The sequence below is a fragment of the Salvelinus namaycush genome, chromosome 28 (assembly GCF_016432855.1).
Source record: "Salvelinus namaycush isolate Seneca chromosome 28, SaNama_1.0, whole genome shotgun sequence".
Lineage (NCBI taxonomy): Eukaryota > Metazoa > Chordata > Actinopteri > Salmoniformes > Salmonidae > Salvelinus > Salvelinus namaycush.
The window spans coordinates 2,322,649-2,348,736 of NC_052334.1; the positions used below are offsets into that span (position 1 = coordinate 2,322,649).

The window sequence follows — 26,088 nt, forward strand, 5'->3', positions numbered from 1 at the left end:
TTGTATAAACTAGTAGTATGGCTGCTGGTACCATAATATAGTATTGTATAAACTAGTAGTATGGCTGCTGGTACCATAATATAGTATTGTATAAACTAGTAGTATGGCTGCTGGTACCATAATATAGTATTGTATAAACTAGTAGTATGGCTGCTGGTACCATAATATAGTATTGTATAAACTAGTAGTATGGCTGCTGGAACCATAATATAGTATTGTATAAACTAGTAGTATGGCTGCTGGTACCATAATATAGTATTGTATAAACTAGTAGTTTGGTTGCATACGAGTATCACTGAGAGGAGAGTTAGGGGGGTGGGCAGTCTAGAGGGGAAAGAGAGTAGAGACATTTGTAGAACTAGAGTTAGAGTTCCCCCTACAGTATGTGATGAGACCATCAGACATTAGTAGAACTAGAGTTTGAGGTCCCCCTACAGTATGTGATGAGACCATCAGACATTAGTAGAACTAGAGTTAGAGGTCCCCCTACAGTATGTGATGAGACCATCAGACATTAGTAGAACTAGAGTTAGAGGTCCCCCTACAGTATGTGATGAGACCATCAGACATTAGTAGAACTAGAGTTAGAGGTCCACCTACAGTATGTGATGAGACCATCAGACATTAGTAGAACTAGAGTTAGAGGTCCCCCTACAGTATGTGATGAGACCATCAGACATTAGTAGAACTAGAGTTAGAGGTCCCCCTACAGTATGTGATGAGACCATCAGACATTAGAGGAACTAGAGTTAGAGGTCCCCCTACAGTATGTGATGAGACCATCAGACATTAGAAGAACTAGAGTTAGAGTTCCCCCTACAGTATGTGATGAGACCATCAGACATTAGTAGAACTAGAGTTAGAGGTCCCCCTACAGTATGTGATGAGACCATCAGACATTAGAGGAACTAGAGTTAGAGGTCCCCCTACAGTATGTGATGAGACCATCAGACATTAGTAGAACTAGAGTTAGAGGTCCCCCTACAGTATGTGATGAGACCATCAGACATTAGAAGAACTAGAGTTAGAGGTCCCCCTACAGTATGTGACCATCTCTTTACATATTATATTACATCCTATTGAAATACTGGGGTTTTTGTGCAGCTGTACTTGTTGTCTGTATCACTGTGTTCACTCACAACACAGAAGTACATGCCGCTGTCTCCTGCCTCCAACTTCTTCACTGTGAAAGATCCCCTCTCAGCTACAGTCTTGTTGGCTGAGAATTTGTCTTCACTGAAATCCCCTGAATACTCAGGTTTGGAACTGGGAGTAGTGAAGGCTACCTGCTTCATTCCCTCTCCTGGAAGCTGTCTGTACCAGTACATCTGGAAGTAGCTTAGACCCTTAGTGTGACTGCAGTTCATCTGAGCATCCCTGTCTTTCAGTTCCCAGAGTATGGTGGGTGTCTGAGTGACTTCACTCCCCTCAACAAGACCTGTAAGGATACAGTGAGAATGAAATCAATAGAGTTAGGTTCAGTTAGACCTGAATACATCAAGACTCAGGTGAAGGGAACATATGCTTGGAAACATCAATATCTATAACTAGAGAAGTCCTTCATTGTAAATAAGAATGTTGTTCTTAACTTTCCTGGTTAAATAAATGAAACATTATGAAACTGTACCTGCAGCACAGAGCAGTGAGACAGTAACAGTGGAGAGAAATGTGAACATGTTTGATCACGTTATATGTGAGAGTGCTGGAAAGAGTCTGGTATCAATGTATATAAAACAAGAGGAGTGTCACATAGATGAATAGATGCCAATCAGTAGACCACGGCAGGTTCCACCATATTCAACATGTCAGTGAAGTGGGAGGGACTGATGATCTGAATACATCATGCTAATTAGTGGTTCAGACTGTAGAGACATTCACATTATTAAAGTTAGAGGTCCCCTACAGTCCATGATGAGACCATCAGCTCTTTACATATTATATTCTATCCTATAGAGCTCGCCAGCTTGTAGTCCTAAAACACGGAAATGAGTCAGCATTTTCTTCCTCTGGTTCGTTGACCATTGCTGTGGGAGAAATGAAGGGGTGAAATAATGGGGTTTTGGGATAAAAGGTCTGAAGTTAAAACAGGCTTTGGAGATATTATACATTTTGTTCTGGGCAATAACTTAAGGATCGGACCCTTTTTTTAAATTTCACCTAAAATGACATACCTGAATCTAACTGCCTGTAGCTCAGGACCTGAAGCAAGGATATGCATATTCTTGATCCCATTTGAAAGGAAACACTTTGAGGTTTGTGGATCTGTGAAATTAATGTAGGAGAATATAACACATTTAATCTGGTAAAATATCTGTAAAAAGAAAACGTACGTTTTCCCGACCGAAAAAAATGTATCATTTTTGAAATGCAAGAGAAAGGCCATACTTTCAGATTGGAGTCTAGGTGTAATTTAAATTTTAGCCACCAGATGGCAGTAGTGTGTTTGCAAAGTTTCAGACTGATCCAGTGAAGAATTACATTACTACACAATATTTTGAATTAATCCTGATAGGAGTTTTACCAAATGTGCCAATTTTGGTCCATTGATATATTTTCAAGTACATAACTATAGAGAACACAGACAAATGATATGGCAATATCAAAGTAGAGTTTACACACTTCCAGAAATGTCATACATGATGGATCGTTAGCTCATTCACTAACATTCACACATCTAGATGCCCGGGCGGAGTGGGTATGGAGCCAGAGACAGCAGTGGGGTCAAACTGTAGAACATAAAACTAGATTTTATCAAACAAAACTATGCTACATTTTATCTCTGGGACCCTCAGGATGACACATCAGAGCCAGATTACTGAATGTAAGTACATTATTTACCTTCAGAGGTGAATGTATCAAACCAGTTGCCGTGATAAAAGTGTTTTGTTGTTGTGGACTCTCCTCAAACAATAGCATGGGATTTTTGTCAATGTAATAACTACTGGTGAACGGGTGAAAGTGAGTGGTGCCCGCTGGGATAGTGTCACGGCCGTCTTCGGGTGAAAGAGAGGACCAAGGCGCAGCGTGGTATAAATACATTATGTATTTATTTAAGAAAGACAAATAACACTAAAACAAACTAAACAAAACAACAAACAGACGACCGTGAAGCTATACAAACAAATAAGTGCAGACACTGGCAACTTACACATAAACAATTACCCACAACCTACCTAATGCCTATGGCTGCCTAAAATATGGCTCCCAATCAGAGACAACGATAGACAGCTGTCTCTAATTGAGAACCAATCCAGGCAACAATAGACTTACATTGGGCGGCTCCGGATTGAGGGGCGGCTCCGGACTGAGGGGCGGCTCCGGACTGAGGGCCGGCTCATGACTGGAGGGCGGCTCATGACTGGAGGGCGGCTCATGACTGGCGGGCGGCTCATGACTGGCGGGCGGCTCATGACTGGCGGGCGGCTCATGACTGGCGGGCGGCTCTGGCGGCTCCTGACTGGCGGGCGGCTCTGGCTGCTCCTTACTGGCGGGCGGCTCTGGCGGCTCGGGACAGACGGGCGGCTCTGACGGCTCGGGACAGACGGGCGGCTCTGACGGCTCGGGACAGACGGTCGGCTCAGACGGCTCTGGGCAGGCGGGCAGCTCAGACGGCTCTGGGCAGGCGGGCAGCTCAGACGGCTCTGGGCAGGCAGGCAGCTCAGACGGCTCTGGGCAGGCAGGCAGCTCAGACGGCTCTGGGCAGGCAGGCAGCTCAGACGGCTCTGGGCAGGCAGGCAGCTCAGAAGGCTCTGGGCAGGCAGGCAGCTCAGACGGCTCTGGGCAGGCAGGCAGCTCAGACGGCTCTGGGCAGGCAGGCAGCTCAGACGGCTCTGGGCAGGCAGGCAGCTCAGACGGCTCTGGGCAGGCAGGCAGCTCAGATGGCTCTGGGCAGGCAGGCAGCTCAGATAGCGCTGGGCAGACGGCAGACTCTGGCCGGCTGAGGCGCACTGTAGGCCTGGTGTGTGGTGCTGGAACTGGAGGTACCGGGCTAAGGACACGCACCTCAAGGCTAGTGCGGGGAGCAGCAACAGGGCGCACAGGGCTCTGGAGACGCACAGGAGGCTTGGTGCGTGATGCCGGAACTGGTGGTACTGGGCTGGAGACACGCACCACAGGGCGAGTGCGTGGAGGAGGAACAGGGCTCTGGAGACACACTGGAAGCCTGGTGCGTGGTGTTGGCACTGGTGGTACTGGGCTGGGGCGGGGAGGTGGCGACGGATATACCGGACCATGCAGGCGTACTGGCTCCCTTGAGCACCGAGCCTGCCCAACCTTACCTGGTTGAATGCTCCCCGTAGCCCGACCAGTGCGGGGAGGTGGAATAACCCGCACTGGGCTGTGTTGGCGAACCGGGGACACCATGCGTAAGGCTGGTGCCATGTATGCCGGCCCGAGGAGACGCACTGGAGACCAGACGCGTTGAGCCGGCTTCATTGCACCTGGCTCAATGCTCAATCTAGCCCGGCCGATACGAGGAGCTGGAATGTACCGCACCGGGCTAAGCACACGTACAGGAGACACCGTGCGCTTTACCGCATAACATGGTGTCTGCCCGTACTTTCGCTCTCCACGGTAAGCTCAAGGAGTTGGCGCAGGTTTCCTACCTGACTTCGACACACTCCCTCTTAGTCCCCCCCAAGAAATATTTGGGGCAGACTCTCAGGCTTCCAGCCTCGCTTCCGTGCTGCCTCCTCATACCACCGCCTCTCGGCTCTAGCTGCCTCCAGCTCTTCACGAGGGCGGCGATACTCTCCAGCTTGAACCCAAGGTCCCTTACCGTCCAGTATTTCTTCCCAAGTCCATGAATCCTGTGTTCGCTGCTCCTGCTGCTGCTGCCGCTTACCACGCTGCTTGGTCCGAGTGTGGTGGGTGATTCTGTCACGGCCATCTTCGGGTGAAAGAGAGGACCAAGGCGCAGCGTGGTATAAATACATTATGTATTTATTTAAGAAAGACAAATAACACTAAAACAAACTAAACAAAACAACAAACAGACGACCGTGAAGCTATACAAACAAATAAGTGCAGACACTGGCAACTTACACATAGACATAGACAATTACCCACAACCTACCTAATGCCTATGGCTGCCTAAAATATGGCTCCCAATCAGAGACAACGATAGACAGCTGTCTCTAATTGAGAACCAATCCAGGCAACCATAGACTTACATAAACACCTACACTGAACACAACCCCATGAACTCTACAAAACCCCCTAGACAATACAAACACCCTAGACTAGACAAAAACACACAAACATCCCCCATGTCACACCCTGACCTAACTAAAATAATAAAGAAAACAAAGATAACTAAGGCCAGGGCGTGACAGATAGAGAGGCTGTAAGGTATTTGGAGCAGAGGTATGAACAGTTGAATGGGAGATGTTTATAACCATTTATATTTATTATTGCTACATTTTATCGTAGAAACACCAGTGAATTTAAACAAGAAGGTAATGTCATCTAAAACAATAATTGGGTTCCATTACGTGGAACAACGTCTGAGATTGAAGTAAATGTTCCACCTGCTGATACCACAGTATGGTGTTGTAGCTGGGGAGAGTGTGTTCCACCTGCTGATACCACAGTATGGTGTTGTAGCTGGGGAGAGTGTGTTCCACCTGCTGATACCACAGTATGGTGTTGTAGCTGGGGAGAGTGTGTTCCACCTGCTGATACCACAGTATGGTGTTGTAGCTGGGGAGAGTGTGTTCCACCTGCTGATACCACAGTATGGTGTTGTAGCTGGGGAGAGTGTGTTCCACCTGCTGATACCACAGTATGGTGTTGTAGCTGGGGAGAGTGTGTTCCACCTGCTGATACCACAGTATGGTGTTGTAGCTGGGGAGAGTGTGTTCCACCTGCTGATACCACAGTATGGTGTTGTAGCTGGGGAGAGTGTGTTCCACCTGCTGATACCACAGTAAGGTGTTGTAGCTGGGGAGAGTGTGTTCCACCTGCTGATACCACAGTATGGTGTTGTAGCTGGGGAGAGTGTGTTCCACCTGCTGATACCACAGTATGGTGTTGTAGCTGGGGAGAGGGTGTTCCACCTGCTGATACCACAGTATGGTGTTGTAGCTGGGGAGAGGGTGTTCCACCTGCTGATACCACAGTATGGTGTTGTAGCTGGGGAGAGGGTGTTCCACCTGCTGATACCACAGTATGGTGTTGTAGCTGGGGAGAGTGTGTTCCACCTGCTGATACCACAGTATGGTGTTGTAGCTGGGGAGAGTGTGTTCCACCTGCTGATACCACAGTATGGTGTTGTAGCTGGGGAGAGTGTGTTCCACCTGCTGATACCACAGTATGGTGTTGTAGCTGGGGAGAGTGTGTTCCACCTGCTGATACCACAGTATGGTGTTGTAGCTGGGGAGAGTGTGTTCCACCTGCTGATACCACAGTATGGTGTTGTAGCTGGGGAGAGTGTGTTCCACCTGCTGATACCACAGTATGGTGTTGTAGCTGGGGAGAGTGTGTTCCACCTGCTGATACCACAGTATGGTGTTGTAGCTGGGGAGAGTGTGTTCCACCTGCTGATACCACAGTATGGTGTTGTAGCTGGGGAGAGTGTGTTCCACCTGCTGATACCACAGTATGGTGTTGTAGCTGGGGAGAGTGTGTTCCACCTGCTGATACCACAGTATGGTGTTGTAGCTGGGGAGAGTGTGTTCCACCTGCTGATACCACAGTATGGTGTTGTAGCTGGGGAGAGTGTGTTCCACCTGCTGATACAACAGTATGGTGTTGTAGCTGGGGACAGTTTGTCAACAGAACGGGACAGCAGTTTCTCCAGAACTCTGAAATACTGAAGATGGAGACTGAAGAACGCTGGAACAGAGGAGTTCACCTGTTACAGAAGAGGAGAGAGAGACCTGTTTGTTATAACTACTGTAGTCATTCGGGAAATATATGGAATTATAGATTATTTTAGATGGTATCTAATCTGTGTTCAAGAATAATGAGAGATTCACGTTCATCGGTGGAAAATATCCAACAGTGAAATATTCTTAGTTTAACACTGAGTCAAGATTAACATTCAAAAGGACATGGATCTTCAGCTCTCAGACTCCTTACTACACACCATAGTTTACTGGGGTACTGTGTCTGGTGAGTCCACATGGATTTGTTGAGCTGTAACTCCCCCTACAGGAAAGACATGATATCATACCATACTGTATCATGGTCTCCTGTATATCAGAGGGAACCTCCCCTTTCTGTTAGACCAGCTGGTGAGTGTTTTGGCATTGAATCAGAGTCAGATACAGTGTGATGTTAATACAGGTGTGATTAGTCTACAGTACACCAGGGAGGAGGTTTTTGTAGAGCAGAGAGGGAGATCTGATGCACTGTGTAAACTAGCAGCACAGTAATACACAGCACTGCTATTTGGAGTTAGTTGATTGATGGTTAAGGTGCTGGTACCACCTGCATTGGCATCTCCTTCTATATCAAATCCAGTCTCAGGAAATCCAGTTTTCAATTGCATGTATCCTAAAAACACCAATTCTCTGTAGTTGGATTGCTTGTACCAGAGGATGACATTATAGGTTGATATACTATGTGAACACTCCATCTTAGCCAACTCTCCCTGGTTCTTGTACAGGGCTGCAGGTTTCTGGTGAACCTGGTTACTGAGAGAAGAACCTGGAGAGAGAGAAAGAGATTGAGAGAGAGAGTGAGAGAGACAAACATATTCACCTGAAACATAAAAACCAATCAAATGAGGATATTAGTAGTTGATGAAATCAGTGATGTGAATACCTGCAGCCCAGGCTGTGTAACCCATGGTGATGGAGATAAGAATTGTGATCATGTTGACTCACTGTTAAGGAGACAGAATGAGACAGACAAACCCCTCCACATGAATTAGAGGTGGCTTCTCATCAACTCATCTCAGTGATCTAATAGAGGGATGCTGCCTCCTTATGAGAACATCTAAAACATCAGAGACCTGAGATGAACCCTGCAGGAGGTGTCTATGTGGGACAGGAAGCAGGGTTTAGTAGAGCAGAGAGGGAGATCTGGCAAGATAGAACAGCACACTCTGGTAAGACGAGGGAGGGCGGTCTGTGCATATTTGTAAACAACAGCTGGTGCACGAAATCTAAGGAAGTCTCTAGATTTTGCTCACCTGAAGTAGAGTATATTGTGATAAATTGCAGGCCACACTACTTGCCAAGAGAGTTTTCAGCTATACCTTTTGTGGCAATTTTTTTACCACCACAGACAGATGCTGGCACTAAGACCGCACTCAGTCAGCTGTATAAGGAAATAATCAAACAGGAAAACGCTCACCCAGAGGCGGCGCTCCTTGTGGCCGGAGACTTTAATGCAGGGAAACTTAAATCAGTTCAACCAAATTTCTATCAACATGTTAAATGTGCAACCAGAGGGAATACAATTCCAGTTCACCTGTACTCCACACACAGAGGCGTGTACAAAGCTCTCCCTCTCCAACCACAACTCTATCCTCCTGATTCCTGCTTACAAGCAGAGATGAAAGCAGGAAGCACCAGTGACTCGGTCTATTAAAAAGTGGTTAGATGAAGCAGATGCTAAACTACAGGACTGTTTCGCTGTCACAGACTGGAACATGTTCCGGGATTCCTCCGATGGCATTGAGGAGTACACCACATCAGTCACTGGCTTTATCAATAAGTGCATCGAGGACGTCGTCCCTACAGTGACTGTAGGTACATACCCCAACCAGAAGCCATGGATTACAGGCAACATTCGCACTGAGCTAAAGGGTAGAGCTGCCGCTTTCAAGGCGCGGGACTCTAACCCGGAAGCTTACAAGAAATCCTGCTATGCCCTGCGACGAACCATCAAACAGGCAAAGCGTCAATACAGGGCTAAGACTGAATCATACTACACCGGCTCCAACGCTCGTCTTATGTGGCAGGGCTTTCAAACTATTACAGACTACAAAGGAAAGCACAGCCGCGAGCTGACCAGTGACACGAGCCTACCACACGAGCTAAACCACTTCTTTGCTCGCTTCGAGGCAAGCAACACTGAGGCATGCATGAGAGCATCAGCTGTTCCGGACGACTGTGTGATCACGCTCTCCGTAGCCGACATGAGTAAGGCCTTTAAACAGGTCAACATACACAAGGCTGCGGAGCCAGACGGATTACCAGCATGTGCTGACCAACTGGCAGGGGTCTTCACTGACATTTTCAACATGTCGCTGATTGAGTCTGTAATACCAACATGTGTCAAGCAGACCACCATAGTCCCTGTACCCAAGAACACAAAGGCAACCTGCATAAATGACTACAGGCCCGTAGCACTCGTCCGTAGCCATGAAGTGCTTTGAAAGGTTGGTAATGCTCACATCAAAACAATTCTCCCAGAAACCCTAGACCCACTCCAATTTTCATACCGCCCAAACAGATCCACAGATGATGCAATCTCTATTGTACTCAAATCAAATCAAATGTATTTATATAGCCCTTCTTACATCAGCTGATATCTCAAAGTGCTGTACAGAAACCCAGCCTAAAACCCCAAACAGCAAGCAATGCAGGTGTAGAAGCACGGTGGCTAGGAAAAACTCCCTAGAAAGGCCAAAACCTAGGAAGAAACCTAGAGAAGAACCAGGCTATGAGGGGTGGTCAGTCCTCTTCTGGCTGTGCCGGGTGGAGATTATAACAGAACATGGCCAAGATGTTCAAATGTTCATAAATGACCAGCATGGTCAAATAATAATAATCACAGCAGTTGTCGAGGGTGCAACAAGTCAGTACCTCAGGAGTAAATGTCAGTTGGATTTTCATAGCCGATCATTGAGAGTATCTCTACCGCTCCTGCTGTCTCTAGAGAGTTGAAAACAGCAGGTCTGGGACAGGTAGCACGTCCGGTGAACAGGTCAGGGTTCCATAGCCGCAGGCAGAACAGTTGAAACTGGAGGTGGACTGGGGACAGCAAGGAGTCATCATGCCAGGTAGTCCTGAGGCATGGTCATAGGGCTCAGGTCCTCCGAGAGAGAGAAAGAAAGAGAGAAAGAGAGAATTAGAGAGAGCATACTTAAATTCACACAGGACACCGGATAAGACAGGAGAAGTACTCCAGATATAACAGACTGACCCTAGCCCCCCGACACATAAACTACTGCAGCATAAATAATGGAGGCTGAGACAGGAGGGGTCAGGACACACTGTGGCCCCATCCGATGATACCCCCGGACAGGGCCAAACAGGCAGGATAAGCCCCCACACCACTAGAGGGATATCTTCAACCACCAACTTACCATCCTGAGACAAGGCCAAGTATAGCCCACAAAGATCTCTGCCACGGCACAACCCAAGGGGGGCCGCCAACCCAAAGAGGAAGATCACGTCAGCGACTCAACCCACTCAAGTGACGCACCCCTCCTAGGGACGGCATTGAAGAGCACTGTAATAGCCCCTGTAATAGGGTTAGAGGCAGATAATCTCAGTGGAGAGAGGGGAACCGGCCAGGCAGAGACAGCAAGGATGGTCCGTTGCTCCAGAGCCTTTCCGTTCACCTTCACACTCCTGGGCCAGACTACACTCAATCATATGACCAATCATATAACCTACTGAAGAGATGAGTCTTCAGTAAAGACTTAAAGGTTGAGACCGAGTCTGCGTCTCTCACATGGGTAGGCAGAACATTCCATAAAAATGGAGCTCTATAGGAGAAACCCCTGCCTCCAGCTGTTTGCTTAGAAATTCTAGGGACAATTAGGAGGCCTGCGTCTTGTGACCGTAGCGTACATGTAGGTATGTACGGCAGGACCAAATCGGAAAGATAGGGAGGAGCAAGCCCATGTAATGCTTTGTAGGTTAGCAGTAAAACCTTGAAATCACTCCACACTGCCCTTTCCCAAAGGACAAAAGGAACACCTATGTGAGAATGCTGTTCAATGACTACAGCTCAGCGTTCAACAACATCAAAGCTCATCACTAAGCTAAGGATCCTGGTACTTAACACCTCAACTGGATCCTGGACTTCCTGACGGGCCGCCCCCAGGTGGTAAGGGATGGTAACAACACAACTACAGCGCTGATCCTCAACACGGGGACCCCTCAGGGCTGCGTGCTCAGTCCCCTCTTGTACTCCCTTTTCACTTATGAATCCATGGCCAGGCACGACTCCAACACCATCATCAAGTTTGCCAATGACAGAACAGTGGTAGGCCTGATCACCAACAATGATGAGACGTCCTATAGGGAGGAGTTCAGAGACCTGGCCGTGTGGTGCCAGGACAGCAACCTCTCCCTCAACGTGATCAAGACAAAGCAGATGATTGTGGACTACAGGAAAAGGAGGACCAAGCACGCCCCCATTCTCATCGACGGGGCTGTAGTGGAACAGGTTGAGAGCTTCAAATTCCTTGGTGTCCACATCAACAACAAACTATCATGGTCCCAACACACCAAGACAGTCGTGAAGAGGGCACGACAAAGCCTATTCCCCCCCAGGAGACTGAAAAGATTTGGATTGGGTCCTCAGATCCTCAAATGGTTCTACAGCTGCACCATCGAGAGCATCCTGACTCGTTGCATCACTGCCTGTTTTGGCAACTGCTCAGCCTCCCACCACAAGGCACTACAGAGGGTAGTGCGTACGGCCCAGGACATCACTGGGGCCAAGCTTGCTGCCATCCAGGACCTCTATACCAAGCAGTGTCAGAGGAAGGCCCTAAAAATTGTCAAACTCCAGCCACCCTAGTCATAGACTGTTCTCTCTGCTATCACACAGCAAGAGGTACCGGACCGCCAAGTCTAGGTACAAAAGGCTTCATAACAGCTTCTACCCCCAAGCCAGAAGACTCCTGAACAGCTAATCAAAGGGCTCCCCAGACCCGTCTTTTACACTGCTGCAACTCTCTGTTTATTGTCTATGCATAGTCACTTTAACTCTACATGTACATATTACCTCAATAACCTTGACTAACCGGTGCCCCCGCACATTGACTCTGTATCTATTTTTTACTTAACACTTTTTTTTTCTTAAAAACTTCTTAATGCATTGCTGGTTAAGGGCATTTAAGTAAGCATTTCAATGTAAAGTCTATACCTGCTGTATTCGGTGCATGTGACAAATAAAATTGAATGTGATTTGACATGCCAATCTCCTTTTGTCCAGACAGCATCAGATACATGGTCTACACATACGGAGACAGATGGGAGCTGTTTCACTGTCCAGACAGCATCAGATACATGGTCTACACATACAGAGACAGATGGGAGCTGTTTCACTGTCCAGACAGCATCAGATACGTGGTCTACACATACGGTGTCACGCTCGCTATCCTCAAACTCCCTGTCATAAATAAAACCAAGGCGCAGCGTGCATGTAGTTCCACATCTTTTAATGGGAATGAAAAACTTAACCAACAAAACAAACCGGTAAACAGCAAAGAAGGTGACGCAACCGAGGTGCACACAAACACACACGGAAAATAGTAATTACCCACAACATTAGGTGGGAAAAAAGGCTGCCTAAGAATGATTCTCAATCAGAGACAACGATAGAAAGCTGACCCTGATTGAGAACCATACCCAGCCAAAACATAGAAATACAGAAACCTAGAAAACAAAACATAGAATGCCCACCCCACATCACACTCTGACTTAACCAAATAGAGAAATAAAACGGCCCTCTAAGGTCAGAGCGTGACATACGGAGACAGAGGGGAGCTGTTTCACTGTCCAGACAGCATCAGATACATGGTCTACACATAGAGAGACAGATGGGAGCTGTTTCACTGTCCAGACAGCATCAGATACATGGTCTACACATACTGAGACAGAGGAGAGCTGTTTCACTGTCCAGACAGCATCAGATACATGGTCTACACATACTGAGACAGAGAGGAGCTGTTTCACTGTCCAGACAGCATCAGATACATGGTCTACACATACTGAGACAGAGAGGAGCTGTTTCACTGTCCAGACAGCATCAGATACATGGTCTACACATACGGAGACAGAGGGGAGCTGTTTCACTGTCCAGACAGCATCAGATACATGGTCTACACATACTGAGACAGAGGGGAGCTGTTTCACTGTCCAGACAGCATCAGATACATGGCCTACACATACGGAGACAGAGGGGAGCTGTTTCACTGTCCAGACAGCATCAGATACATGGTCTACACATACTGAGACAGAGAGGAGCTGTTTCACTGTCCAGACAGCATCAGATACATGGTCTACACATACTGAGACAGAGGGGAGCTGTTTCACTTGATCGGATGCATTATCTGAGATTGATGTGTCTTTCTGTTTGTGTACGTCTTGGTAAAATAAATTATTAATATTTAAACATTTTACTTAGAAGGGCAAGGAGGTACGGTAGGGCGGGCCAGGCCCCCAAGTGCCCTTACATACCACCGGCACTTGTCCAGGCCCCCTAGGGCCCTCCCATACCACCGGCCCTGGTCCAGGCCTCCTTGGTGCCCTCCCATACCACCGGCCCTGGTCCAGGCCCCCTAGGGCCCTCCCATACCACTGACCCTGGTCCAGCCACCCTAGGGACTTCGCATACTACCGGACCAATTCCAGGCCCGCTAGGATCCTCCTATACCACCGGCCTTGGCACAAGCCCCCTAGGGCCCTCCCATACCACCGGCCCTGGTCCAGACCCCCTAGGGCCCTCCCATACCGCCTGGCCCTGGTCCAGACCCCCTAGGGCCCTCCCATACCACCGGCCCTGGTCCAGACCCCCTAGGGCCCTCCCATACCACCGGCCCTGGTCCAGACCCCCTAGGGCCCTCCAAAACCACCGGCCCTGGTCCAGACCCCCTAGGGCCCTCCCATACCGCCTGGCCCTGGTCCAGACCCCCTAGGGCCCTCCCATACCACCGGCCCTGGTCCAGACCCCCTAGGGCCCTCCCATACCGCCTGGCCCTGGTCCAGACCCCCTAGGGCCCTCCCATACCGCCTGGCCCTGGTCCAGACCCCCTAGGGCCCTCCCATACCGCCTGGCCCTGGTCCAGGCCCACACACATTTAGAAAGCGCCTGAATCCCAAATGACACCCTATTCCCTATATAGGGCACTAACTTTGACCAGGGACCATAGAGTGCCACCATACAGCATCTTCTAAATGTGTGTTGAGAAACACCCCCTCCTGGTGGAGAACTGAGGAAGTGCACCTAAACCATCTAAACTAGCCACTTATAACAGTATCATTACCATCTGTTTGACATCAAATGGTTCATAGCAAAGTGTTGTTGACGTGGTTGAAGACAGGTGCAGTTGTATAGAGCTGTAGTCAGTATTATATGAGAGGATCAGAGAGGGTTTTTGTAGAGGAGAGAGGATATAGTGAAACACTGTGCTTTACTAGCAGCACAGAAATACACTGCACTGTCTTCAGCTTCTGTCACTTTGGGAATATGTAGATACGCCATTTTATTAGCTGCACCATCTCCACTGACATTAAAACGCCCTTTAAAGGAATCTTCCACCGTTGGACTGGTGTAACTCACATACCCAATTAGTTTCAGAGCAGTGTTTTGGGCTGACTGTTGGTACCACAGTATCATGTAGTAACTTGAAACAGTGTGTCTGCAGGTGAGATTAACTTTATCTTCAGGTCCTTTTAGTATTGCAGTAGGAGTCTGGTGAACTTTGTCTGTTGGTGACAGCCCTGTGGATGAAAACAGACCATATGAAATATACAGTATTACTCAGCATATTGACAGCAATATATTTCAGTAGTAAATCTATCTTTCACGAGGGATTTAGTACCTGTCACCCATAGTGGTAGAGTTGCTACATGTATGAGAAGCTTGATCATGTTGATGGTTCTGGAGAGAAGAGTCACATGGACAAGGAGAAAGGGTTTTCAGATAGTCAGAGATGTGATGTCATCTAGTGGGAGTGTCAAATGTATGGCAGCATTCCAAATGGCTCCCTATTCCCTTTCTAGTGCACTACTTTAGACCAGAGCCCATAGGGGGGAGAGGAGAATAAGGCAATAGAGAAGGGGAGCTGAACTGAGCTGCCGGAAGGGAAGGAAATGACATCACTTTGACGTCAGAACTTGTGTTGATATTCAAGCAGATCCCTTGTTCACCTACAGGTCTCCTGTTCAACTTAAAGGTGTATTGTGGAACATACCGGTATCTACATCATTGAAAGTATTTGTCTCTTTTAGTCTTTAGATCTGATCTGTGTTATAGATTCTGCAGTCATCACACTAGAAATAGGATGTAAAGTGAAGAAATACCTGAACCGTTTCTTCAAGACAACAACATCAACCACATTATTTGGTCTAGAGGTTTGATATCAACTTCCTCCATGTGCTCAGACATCTACAGCGGTGGATAGCAGGTGTGCTGGGTGTTGATGTACACTGCAGTTATGGAGTAAAGGATCAGAAGGGGGGTTTGTAGAAGAGAGAAGGGTATCTACATCACTGTGTTGACTTCAGGTCAGAACAGTAATACACTGCACTGACTTCAGGTCAGAACAGTAATACACTGCACTGACTTCAGGTCAGAACAGTAATACACTGCACTGACTTCAGGTCAGAACAGCAATACACTGCACTGACTTCAGGTCAGAATAGTAATACACTGCACTGACTTCAGGTCAGAACAGTAATACACTGCACTGACTTCAGGTCAGAACAGTAATACACTGCACTGACTTCAGGTCAGAACAGTAATACACTGCACTGACTTCAGGTCAGAACAGCAATACACTGCACTGACTTCAGGTCAGAATAGTAATACACTGCACTGACTTCAGGTCAGAACAGCAATACACTGCACTGACTTCAGGTCAGAACAGTAATACACTGCACTGACTTCAGGTCAGAACAGCAATACACTGCACTGACTTCAGGTCAGAACAGTAATACACTGGACTGACTTCAGGACAGAACAGTAATACACTGTACTGACTTCAGGTCAGCACAGTAATACACTGCACTGACTTCAGGTCAGAACAGTAATACACTGCACTGACTTCAGGTCAGAACAGTAATACACTGCACTGACTTCAGGTCAGAACAGTAATACACTGCACTGACTTCAGGCCAGAACAGTAATACACTGGACTGACTTCAGGTCAGAACAGTAATACACTGCACTGACTTCAGGTCAGAACAGTAATACACTGCACTGACTTCAGGCCAGAACAGTAATACACTGGACTGACTTCAGGTCAGAACAGTAATACACTACACTGACTTCAGGTCAGAACAGTAAGGGAGAGAGAGAGAGGAGAGAGAGGGGAGAGGGAGAGAAGGTGACAGAGAGAGAGAGATGACATGAAGTGAGAAATAGAGAGAAAAAAAGAGAGAGAAGGAGCGAGAGAAAGGATATTTTATTCAGTTTGATGACATTCGTAGTATCGTTGGGCTTCTCATCGTAAGTGATTTAATACCAGTCACCCAGAGTGGTAGACCTGCCAGGTGAATCACAACTCTGAACATCATGATGAAGAAAAATATTATGACGATGATGAAGATGATGAATATGCTGAGGAAGACGATGATGATGAGGATGTGATATGAGTGTCTCCTGGATGAAGCTCTGATGTGAAAGGAGATTGGCTGTAGTAGTATCATGTTTCCTTCAGGGTGGTGGATAGTGACAGTGTTAGAGGGAGTGTCAGGAAGCCTGTACTGTAAAGCTTGCTCATAGGACCTCACTGTGAAAAATGACTGATTAGACATTAGTAGAACTAGAGTTAGAGGTCCCCCTACAGTATGTGATGAGACCATCTCTTTGCATATTATATTACATCCTATTGAAATTCTGGGGTTTTTGTGCAGCTGTACTTGTTGTCTGTATCACTGTGTTCACTCACAGCACAGAAGTACATGCCGCTGTCTCCTGCCTCCAACTTCTTCACTGTGAAAGATCCCCTCTCAGCTACAGTCTTGTTGGCTGAGAATTTGTCTTCACTGAAATCCCCTGAATACTCAGGTTTGGAACTGGGAGTAGTGAAGGCTACCTGCTTCATTCCCTCTCCTGGAAGCTGTCTGTACCAGTACATCTGGTTGTAGCTAGCTCCCTTAGTGTGACTGCAGTTCATCTGAGCATCCCTGTCTTTCAGTTCCCAGAGTATGGTGGGTGTCTGAGTGACTTCACTCCCCTCAACAAGACCTGTAAGGATACAGTGAGAATGAAATCAATAGAGTTAGGTCCAGTTAGACCTGAATACATCAAGACTCAGGTGAAGTGAACATATGCTTGGAAACATCAATATCTATAACTAGAGAAGTCCTTCATTGTAAATAAGAATGTTGTTCTTAACTTTCCTGGTTAAATAAATGAAACATTATGAAACTGTACCTGCAGCACAGAGCAGTGAGACAGTAACAGTGGAGAGAAATGTGAACATGTTTGATCACGTTATATGTGAGAGTGCTGGAAAGAGTCTGGTATCAATGTCTATAAAACAAGAGGAGTGTCACATAGATGAATAGATGCCAATCAGTAGACCACGACAGGTTCCACCATATTCAACATGTCAGTGAAGTGGGAGGGACTGATGATCTGAATACATCATGCTAACTAGTGGTCCAGACTGTAGAGACATTCACATTATTAAAGTTAGAGGTCCCCCTACAGTCCATAATGAGACCATCAGCTCTTTACATATTATAATCTATCCTATAGAGCTCGCCAGCTTGTAGTCCTAAAACACGGAAATGAGTCAGCATGTTCTACCTCTGGTTCGTTGACCATTGCTGTGGGAGAAATGAAGGGGTGAAATAATGGGGTTTTGGGATATAAGGTCTGAAGTTAAAACAGGCTTTGGAGATCTGATACGTTTTGTTCTGTGCAATAACTTAAGGATCGGACCCTTTTTTTCAATTTCTCCTAAAATGACATACCTGAATCTAACTGCCTGTAGCTCAGGACCTGAAGCAAGGATATGCATATTCTTGATCCCATTTGAAAGGAAACACTTTGAAGTTTGTGGATCTGTGAAATTAATGTAGAAAAAATAATAATAAGGAGAAAACGTACGTTTTCCCGACCAAAAAAATGTATCATTTTTGAAATGCAAGAGAAAGGCCATACTTTCAGATTGGAGTCTAGGTGTAATTTATATTTTAGCCACCAGATGGCAGTAGTGTGTTTGCAAAGTTTCAGACTGATCCAGTGAAGAATTACATTACTACACAATATTTTGAATTAATCCTGATAGGAGTTTTACCAAATGTGCCAATTTTGGTCAATTGATATATTTTCAAGTACATAACTATAGAGAACACAGACAAATGATATGGCAATATCAAAGTAGAGTTTACACACTTCCAGAAATGTCATACATGATGGATCGTTAGCTCATTCACTAACATTCACACATCTAGATGGCCGGGCGGAGTGGGTATGGAGCCAGAGACAGCAGTGGGGTCAAACTGTAGAACATAAAACTAGATTTTATCAAACAAAACTATGCTACATTTTATCTCTGGGACCCTCAGGATGACACATCAGAGCCAGATTACTGAATGTAAGTACATTATTTACCTTCAGAGGTGAATGTATAAAACCAGTTGCCCTGATAAAAGTGTTTTGTTGTTGTGGACTCTCCTCAAACAATAGCATGGGATTTTTGTCAATGTAATAACTACTGGTGAACGGGTGAAAGTGAGTGGTGCCCGCTGGGATAGTGTCACGGCCGTCTTCGGGTGAAAGAGAGGACCAAGGCGCAGCGTGGTATAAATACATTATGTATTTATTTAAGAAAGACAAATAACACTAAAACAAACTAAACAAAACAACAAACAGACGACCGTGAAGCTATACAAACAAATAAGTGCAGACACTGGCAACTTACACATAGACAATTACCCACAACCTACCTAATGCCTATGGCTGCCTAAAATATGGCTCCCAATCAGAGACAACGATAGACAGCTGTCTCTAATTGAGAACAATAAATGAAGGATCGGAACCTTTTTTTCAAATTTCTCCTGAATTAACAAATAACAAATTAAAGTTTACACACTCCCAGAAATGTCGTACATGATGGATCATTAGCTCATTCACTAACATTCACACATCAAGATGTCCGGGCGGGGTGGATATGGAGCCAGAGACAGCAGTGGGGTCAAACTGTAGAACATAAAACTAGGTTTTATCAAACAAAACTATTCTACATTTTATCTCTGGACCCTCAGGATGACAGATCAGAGCCAGATTACTGAATGTAAGTACATTATTTACCTTCAGAGGTGAATGTATCCAACCAGTTGCCCTGATAAAAGTGTTTTGTTGTTGTGGACTCTCCTCAAACAATAGCATGGTATTTTAGTCAATGTAATAACTACTGGTGAACGGGTGAAAGTGAGTGGTGCCCGCTGGGCTAGAGCGGCTGTAAGGGGTGCATGTGGGATATTTGGAGCAGAGGTATGAATAGTTGAATGGGAGATGTTTTTAACCATTTATAATTATTATAAATACATTTTATCGTTTGGGAAACACCAGTGAATTTAACCAAGAAGGTAATGTCATCTAAAACAATAATTGGGTTCCATTACGTGGAACAACGTCTGAGACTGTATGTTCCACCTGCTGATACCACAGTATGGTGTTGTAGCTGGGGAGAGTGTGTTCCACCTGCTGATACCACAGTACGGTGTTGTAGCTGGGGAGAGTGTGTTCCACCTGCTGATACCACAGTATGGTGTTGTAGCTGGGGAGAGTGTGTTCCACCTGCTGATACCACAGTATGGTGTTGTAGCTGGGGAGAGTGTGTTCCACCTGCTGATACCACAGTATGGTGTTGTAGCTGGGGAGAGTGTGTTCCACCTGCTGATACCACAGTATGGTGTTGTAGCTGGGGAGAGTGTGTTCCACCTGCTGATACCACAGTATGGTGTTGTAGCTGGAGAGAGCGTGTTCCACCTGCTGATACCACAGTATGGTGTTGTAGCTGAGGAGAGTATGTTCCACCTGCTGATACCACAGTATGGTGTTGTAGCTGGGGAGAGTGTGTTCCACCTGCTGATACCACAGTACGGTGTTGTAGCTGGGGAGAGTGTGTTCCACCTACTGATACCACAGTATGGTGTTGTAGCTGGGGAGAGTGTGTTCCACCTGCTGATACCACAGTATGGTGTTGTAGCTGGGGAGAGTGTGTTCCACCTGCTGATACCACAGTATGGTGTTGTAGCTGGGGAGAGTGTGTTCCACCTGCTGATACCACAGTATGGTGTTGTAGCTGGGGAGAGTGTGTTCCACCTGCTGATACCACAGTATGGTGTTGTAGCTGGGGAGAGTGTGTTCCACCTGCTGATACCACAGTATGGTGTTGTAGCTGGGGAGAGTGTGTTCCACCTGCTGATACCACAGTATGGTGTTGTAGCTGGGGAGAGTGTGTTCCACCTGCTGATACCACAGTACGGTGTTGTAGCTGGGGAGAGTGTGTTCCACCTGCTGATACCACAGTATGGTGTTGTAGCTGGGGAGAGTGTGTTCCACCTGCTGATACCACAGTATGGTGTTGTAGCTGGGGAGAGTGTGTTCCACCTGCTGATACCACAGTATGGTGTTGTAGCTGGGGAGAGTGTGTTCCACCTGCTGATACCACAGTATGGTGTTGTAGCTGGGGAGAGTGTGTTCCACCTGCTGATACCACAGTATGGTGTTGTAGCTGGGGAGAGTGTGTGAACAGGATAGCAGTTTCTCCAGAACTCTGAAATACTGAAGATGGAGACTGAAGAACGCAGGAACAGAGGAGTTCACCTGTTACAGAAGAGGAGAGAGAGACCTGTTTGTTATAACTACTGTAGTCATTCAGGAAATATATAGAATTATAGATTATTTCAGACGGTATTTAACCTGTGTTCCAGAATAATCAAGAGATTCACGTTCATAGGTGGAAAATATCCAACAGTGAAAGATTCTTAGTCCAACACTGAGTCAAGATGTACATTCAAAAGGACATGGATCTTCAGCTCTCAGACTCCTTACTACACACCATAGTTTATTGTGGTACTGTTTCTGGTGAGTCCACATGGATTTGTTGAGCTGTACCTCCCCCTACAGGAAAGACATGATATCATACCATACTGTATCATGGTCTCCTGTATATCAGAGGGATCCTCCCCTTTCTGTTAGACCAGCTGGTGAGTGTTTTGGCATTGAATCGGAGTCAGATACAGTGTGATGTTAATACATGTGTGATTAGTCTACAGTACACCAGGGAGGAGGTTTTTGTAGAGCAGAGAGGGAGATCTGATGCACTGTGTAAACTAGCAGCACAGTAATACACAGCACTGCTATTTGGAGTTAGTTGATTGATGGTTAAGGTGCTGGTACCACCTGCACTAGCATCTCCTTCTATATCAAATCCAGCCTCAGGATATCCAGTTTTCCCTATCATGTATCCTAATAGCATTAATTCTCTGTAGTTGGATTGCTTGTACCAGAGGATGCGATCAAAGCCTGATATACTATGTGAACACTCCGTCTTAGCAGACTCTCCCTGGTTCTTGTACAGGGATGCAGGACTCTGGTGAACCTGGTTACTGAGAGAAGAACCTGGAGAAAGAGAAAGAGACAGAGAGAGAGAGAGAGAAAGAGAGAGAGAGAGACAGACACACAGACAGAGAGAGAGAGAGAGAGACAGACAGAGAGATAGACACAGAGAGAGAGAGACAGAGAGAGAGAGGTGAAACAACAGAAAAAGAAACATATTCACCTGAAACATAAAAACCAATCAAATGAGGATATTAGTAGTTGATGAAATCAGTGATGTGAATACCTGCAGCCCAGGCTGTGTAACCCATGGTGATGGAGATAAGAATTGTGATCATGTTGACTCACTGTTAAGGAGACAGAATGAGACAGACAAACCCCTCCTCATGAATTAGAGGTGGCTTCTCATCAACTCATCTCAGTGATCTAATAGAGGGATGCTGCCTCCTTATGAGAACATCTAAAACATCAGAGACCTGAGATGAACCCTGCAGGAGGAGTCTATGTGGGACAGGAAGCAGGGTTTAGTAGAGCAGAGAGGGAGATCTGATGCACTGCTATCAGGAGGTAGTTGATTGATGATTAAAGGAAAGATTCACCCATTTTGAATGTTATATACATTTTTTCCATCTCTGAGTGAGGTTATATTGATGCCATGGGTCATGTCATGTTTTAATGTGTATCTGAGTTATTGGCGTTCCATCAGGCAGAAATCCTTCCGGTTGTCACGTTCTGACCTTAGTTCTTTTGTTATGTCTTTGTTTTAGTATGGTCAGGGCGTGAGTTGGGTGGGTTGTCTTTGTTCGTTTTTCTATGTTGTGTTTTGCGTTTGGCCTGGTATGGTTCTCTGATTGAGAATCATACTTAGGTAGCCTTTTTTCCACCTGTGTTTGGTGGGTGATTATTTTCTGTCCTGTGTTTTGTATTTTCACCGTTTAGGACTGTTTCGTTTCGTTCTCGTGTTTTGTTGTTTTTGTTCAAGTATTCGTTTTCATTAAAAGAGATAATGAATACTTACCACGCTGCACCTTGGTCCTCCTCTCTTTCTCCCAACGACGAACGTTACAGAATCACCCACCACCAAAGGACCAAGCAGCGTGGTAACGGGCAGCAGCAGCAGCAGCAGCGGACGAAATCTCAGGACTCTTGGACATGGGAGGAGATTTTGAACGGAGAAGGACCCTGGGCTCAGGCTGGAGAATATCGCCACCCCAAAGCAGAGCTGGAGGCAGCGAAAGCTGAGCGGCGGTGGTATGAGGAGGCAGCACGGCAGCGCGGTTGGAAGCCTGAGAGGCAGCCCCAAAAATGTATTGGGGGGGGGCACACGGGGGGTGTGGCTAAGTCAGGTAGGAGACCTGAGCCAACTCCCCGTGCTTACCGTGGAGAGAGAGGGACCGGGCAGGCACCGTGTTATGCCGTGAGGCGCACGGTGTCCCCGGTGCGCAGGCATAGCCCGGTGCGGTACATAGCAGCGCCTCGTATCGGCCGGTCTAGAGTGGGCATCGAGCCAGGTGCCATGAAGCCGGCTCAGCGCATCTGGTCTCCAGTGCGTCTCCTCGGGCCGGGGTACATGCCCTACGCATGGTGTCCCCGGTTCGCCAGCACAGCCCAGTGCGGGCTATTCCACCTTGCCACACTGGCCTGGCTACGGGGAGCATTCAGCCAGGGTTGGGCAGGCTCGGTGCTCGATACCTGCAGTGCGCCTCCACGGTCCGGTCTATCCATTGCCGCCTCCACGCACCAGCCCTCCGGTGGCAGCCCCCCGCACCAGGCTGTCTCTCCGTGTCCTCCCTACAGGTGCTCCCGCCTGTTCAGTGCTGCCAGAGTCTTCCTCATGCCCAGCGCTGCCAGAGCCACCCGTCAGCCAGGAGCTGCCAGAGCCGCCCGTCAGCCAGGAGCTGCCAGAGCCGCCCGTCAGCCAGGAGCTGCCAGAGCCGCCCGTCAGCCAGGAGCTGCCAGAGCCGCCCGTCAGCCAGGAGCTGCCAGAGCCGCCCGTCAGCCAGGAGCTGCCAGAGCCGCCCGTCAGCCAGGAGCTGCCAGAGCCTCCCGTCAGCCAGGAGCTGCCAGAGCCTCCCGTCAGCCAGGAGCTGCCAGAGCCGTCCGTCAGCCAGGAGCTGCCAGAGCCGTCCGTCAGCCAGGAGCTGCCAGAGCCGTCCGTCAACCAGGAGCTGCCAGAGGCGTCCGTCAGCCAGGAGCTGGCGGAATCGCCCGTCACACAGGAGCTGGCGGAATCGCCCGTCAGCCAGGAGCTGGCGGAATCGCCCGTCACACCGGAGCTGCAGAAATCGCCCTTCACTCCGGAGATGCCGGAATCTCCCGTCCGTCCGGTGCTGCCGGAATCTCCCGTCCATTCGGGACCCGTGGCTAGGGTCCCCAGTCCGAAGGTCGGCGGCGAGGGTCGCCGCGCTAAAGAGGCCACAGAGGCGGTTTAAGAGGCGGAGAAAGACTATGGTGGAGTGGGGTCCACGTCCAGCGCCAGAGCTGCCACCGCGGACAGACACCCACCCAGACCCTCCCCTATAGGTTCAGGTTTTGCGGCCGGAGTCCGCACTTTTGGGGGGGGGGGGGTACTGTCACGTTCTGACCTTAGTTCTTTTGTTATGTCTTTGTTTTAGTATGGTCAGGGCGTGAGTTGGGTATAACTGTTCACAAAAAATATTGTTCTCACATATTAGTGTTATTTAACACTGTAAAATATAGGAATGAGTGGATTTGGGGGGATTATATCCTGTCAATTTTAGGTCTATATTGTTTGAAAAATATGTTATTTCAAGCACTTTTGGACAATTACTGTATATCTCCAGACAGAGGAACAGTTATAGGGGTGAGTTGTATCTCCAGAGGAACAGTTATAGTGGTGAGTTGTATCTCCAGACAGAGGAACAGTTATAGTGGTGAGTTTTATCTCCAGAGGAACAGTTGTAGTGGTGAGTTGTATCTCCAGACAGAGGAACAGTTATAGTGGTGAGTTGTATCTCCAGAGGAACAGTTATAGTGGTGAGTTGTATCTCCAGAGGAACAGTTATAGTGGTGAGTTGTATCTCCAGACAGAGGAACAGTTATAGTGGTGAGTTGTATCTCCAGACAGAGGAACTAATGAGATGTCTTTGCTGTGGTAACACATTATTTAAGGGTCCATAATAATCCATTTACAAGGCATTTACAAACCGTTTATGAATCATTACTAACACGTTTGTAAATGTTAGTAGGCTAGTTATTTATAAATGTGTATACATCTCTATACTGTCTTAAATGTCCTGTGTTGTTTGCTTGTTCTATTTCAACAGGAATGTCTTCCAATAGCATGGTCATCTTTCTGGGAGAAATTACACTGGTCACTCAAAACATGTATCAAGTATTTATAAAGTATAAATAGCACTCTCTTTAGATGTGGGACTGCAATAAGACCTGACGGGTGATTAGATTAGTACATGGTTTAATAATGTTTAGAGTGAATTAATAAATGTTGACCACAACTACTGCCGGCCCTGGTCCAGGCCCCCTAGGGCCCTCCCATACCACCGGTCCTGGTACAGGCCCCCTAGGGCCCTCCCATACCACCGGCCCTGGTCCAGGCCCCCTAGGGCCCTCCCATACCACCGGCCCTGGTCCAGGCCCCATAGGATCCCCCCATACCACCGGCCCTGGTCCAGGCCCCCTAGGGCCCTCCCATACCACCGGCCCTGGTCCAGGCCCCCTAGGGCCCTCCCATACCACCGGCCCTGGTCCAGGCCTCCTAGTGCCCTCCAATAGCACCGGCCCTGGCCCAGGCCCCCTAGTGCCCTCCCATACCATCAACCCTGGTCCAGGCCCCCTAGGGCCCTCCCATACCACCGGCCCTGAACCTGGCCCCCTAGGGCCCTCCCATACCACCAGCCCTGGTCCAGGCCCCCTAGGGCCCTCCCATACCACCGGCCCTGGTCCAAGCCCCCTAGGGCCCTTCAATAGCACCGGCCCTGGCCCCCTAGGGCCCTCCCATACCACCGACCCTGGTCCAGGCCCCCTAGGGCCCTTCAATAGCACCGGCCCTGGCCCAGGCCCCCTAGGGCCCTCCCATACCACCGACCCTGGTCCAGTTCTCCTAGTGCCCTCCCATACTGCCGGCCCTGGTCCAGGCCCCATAGGATCCCCCCATACCACCGGCCCTGGTCCAGGCCCCCTAGGGCCCTCCCATACCACCGGCCCTGGTCCAGGCCCCCTAGGGCCCTCCCATACCACCGGCCCTGGTCCAGGCCTCCTAGTGCCCTCCAATAGCACCGGCCCTGGCCCAGGCCCCCTAGTGCCCTCCCATACCATCAACCCTGGTCCAGGCCCCCTAGGGCCCTCCCATACCACCGGCCCTGAACCTGGCCCCCTAGGGCCCTCCCATACCACCAGCCCTGGTCCAGGCCCCCTAGGGCCCTCCCATACCACCGGCCCTGGTCCAAGCCCCCTAGGGCCCTTCAATAGCACCGGCCCTGGCCCCCTAGGGCCCTCCCATACCACCGACCCTGGTCCAGGCCTCCTAGTGCCCTCCCATACTGCCGGCCCTGGTCCAGGCCCCCTAGGATCCCCCCACACCACCAGCCCTGGTCCAGGCCCCCTATGGCCCTCCCATACCATCAGCCCTGGTCCAGGACCATAAACCTAATAATGAGGTGTATTCATCCC

At 48.2% G+C, this 26,088-nt stretch overlaps 2 gene segments (V, D, J or C); both read right to left on the reverse strand.

The window, feature by feature from the left end:
* Positions 1–1,076: 1,076 nt before the first annotated feature.
* On the reverse strand, positions 1,077–1,676 carry LOC120022979. The segment is given in 2 exon segments: positions 1,077–1,438; positions 1,628–1,676. Coding segments are annotated over 2 exon segments (411 nt in total).
* Positions 1,677–6,849: 5,173 nt separating this feature from the next.
* LOC120022980 lies at positions 6,850–17,344 on the reverse strand. The segment is given in 5 exon segments: positions 6,850–6,853; positions 7,536–7,650; positions 14,738–14,796; positions 16,779–17,106; positions 17,296–17,344. Coding segments are annotated over 5 exon segments (555 nt in total).
* Positions 17,345–26,088: the final 8,744 nt, after the last annotated feature.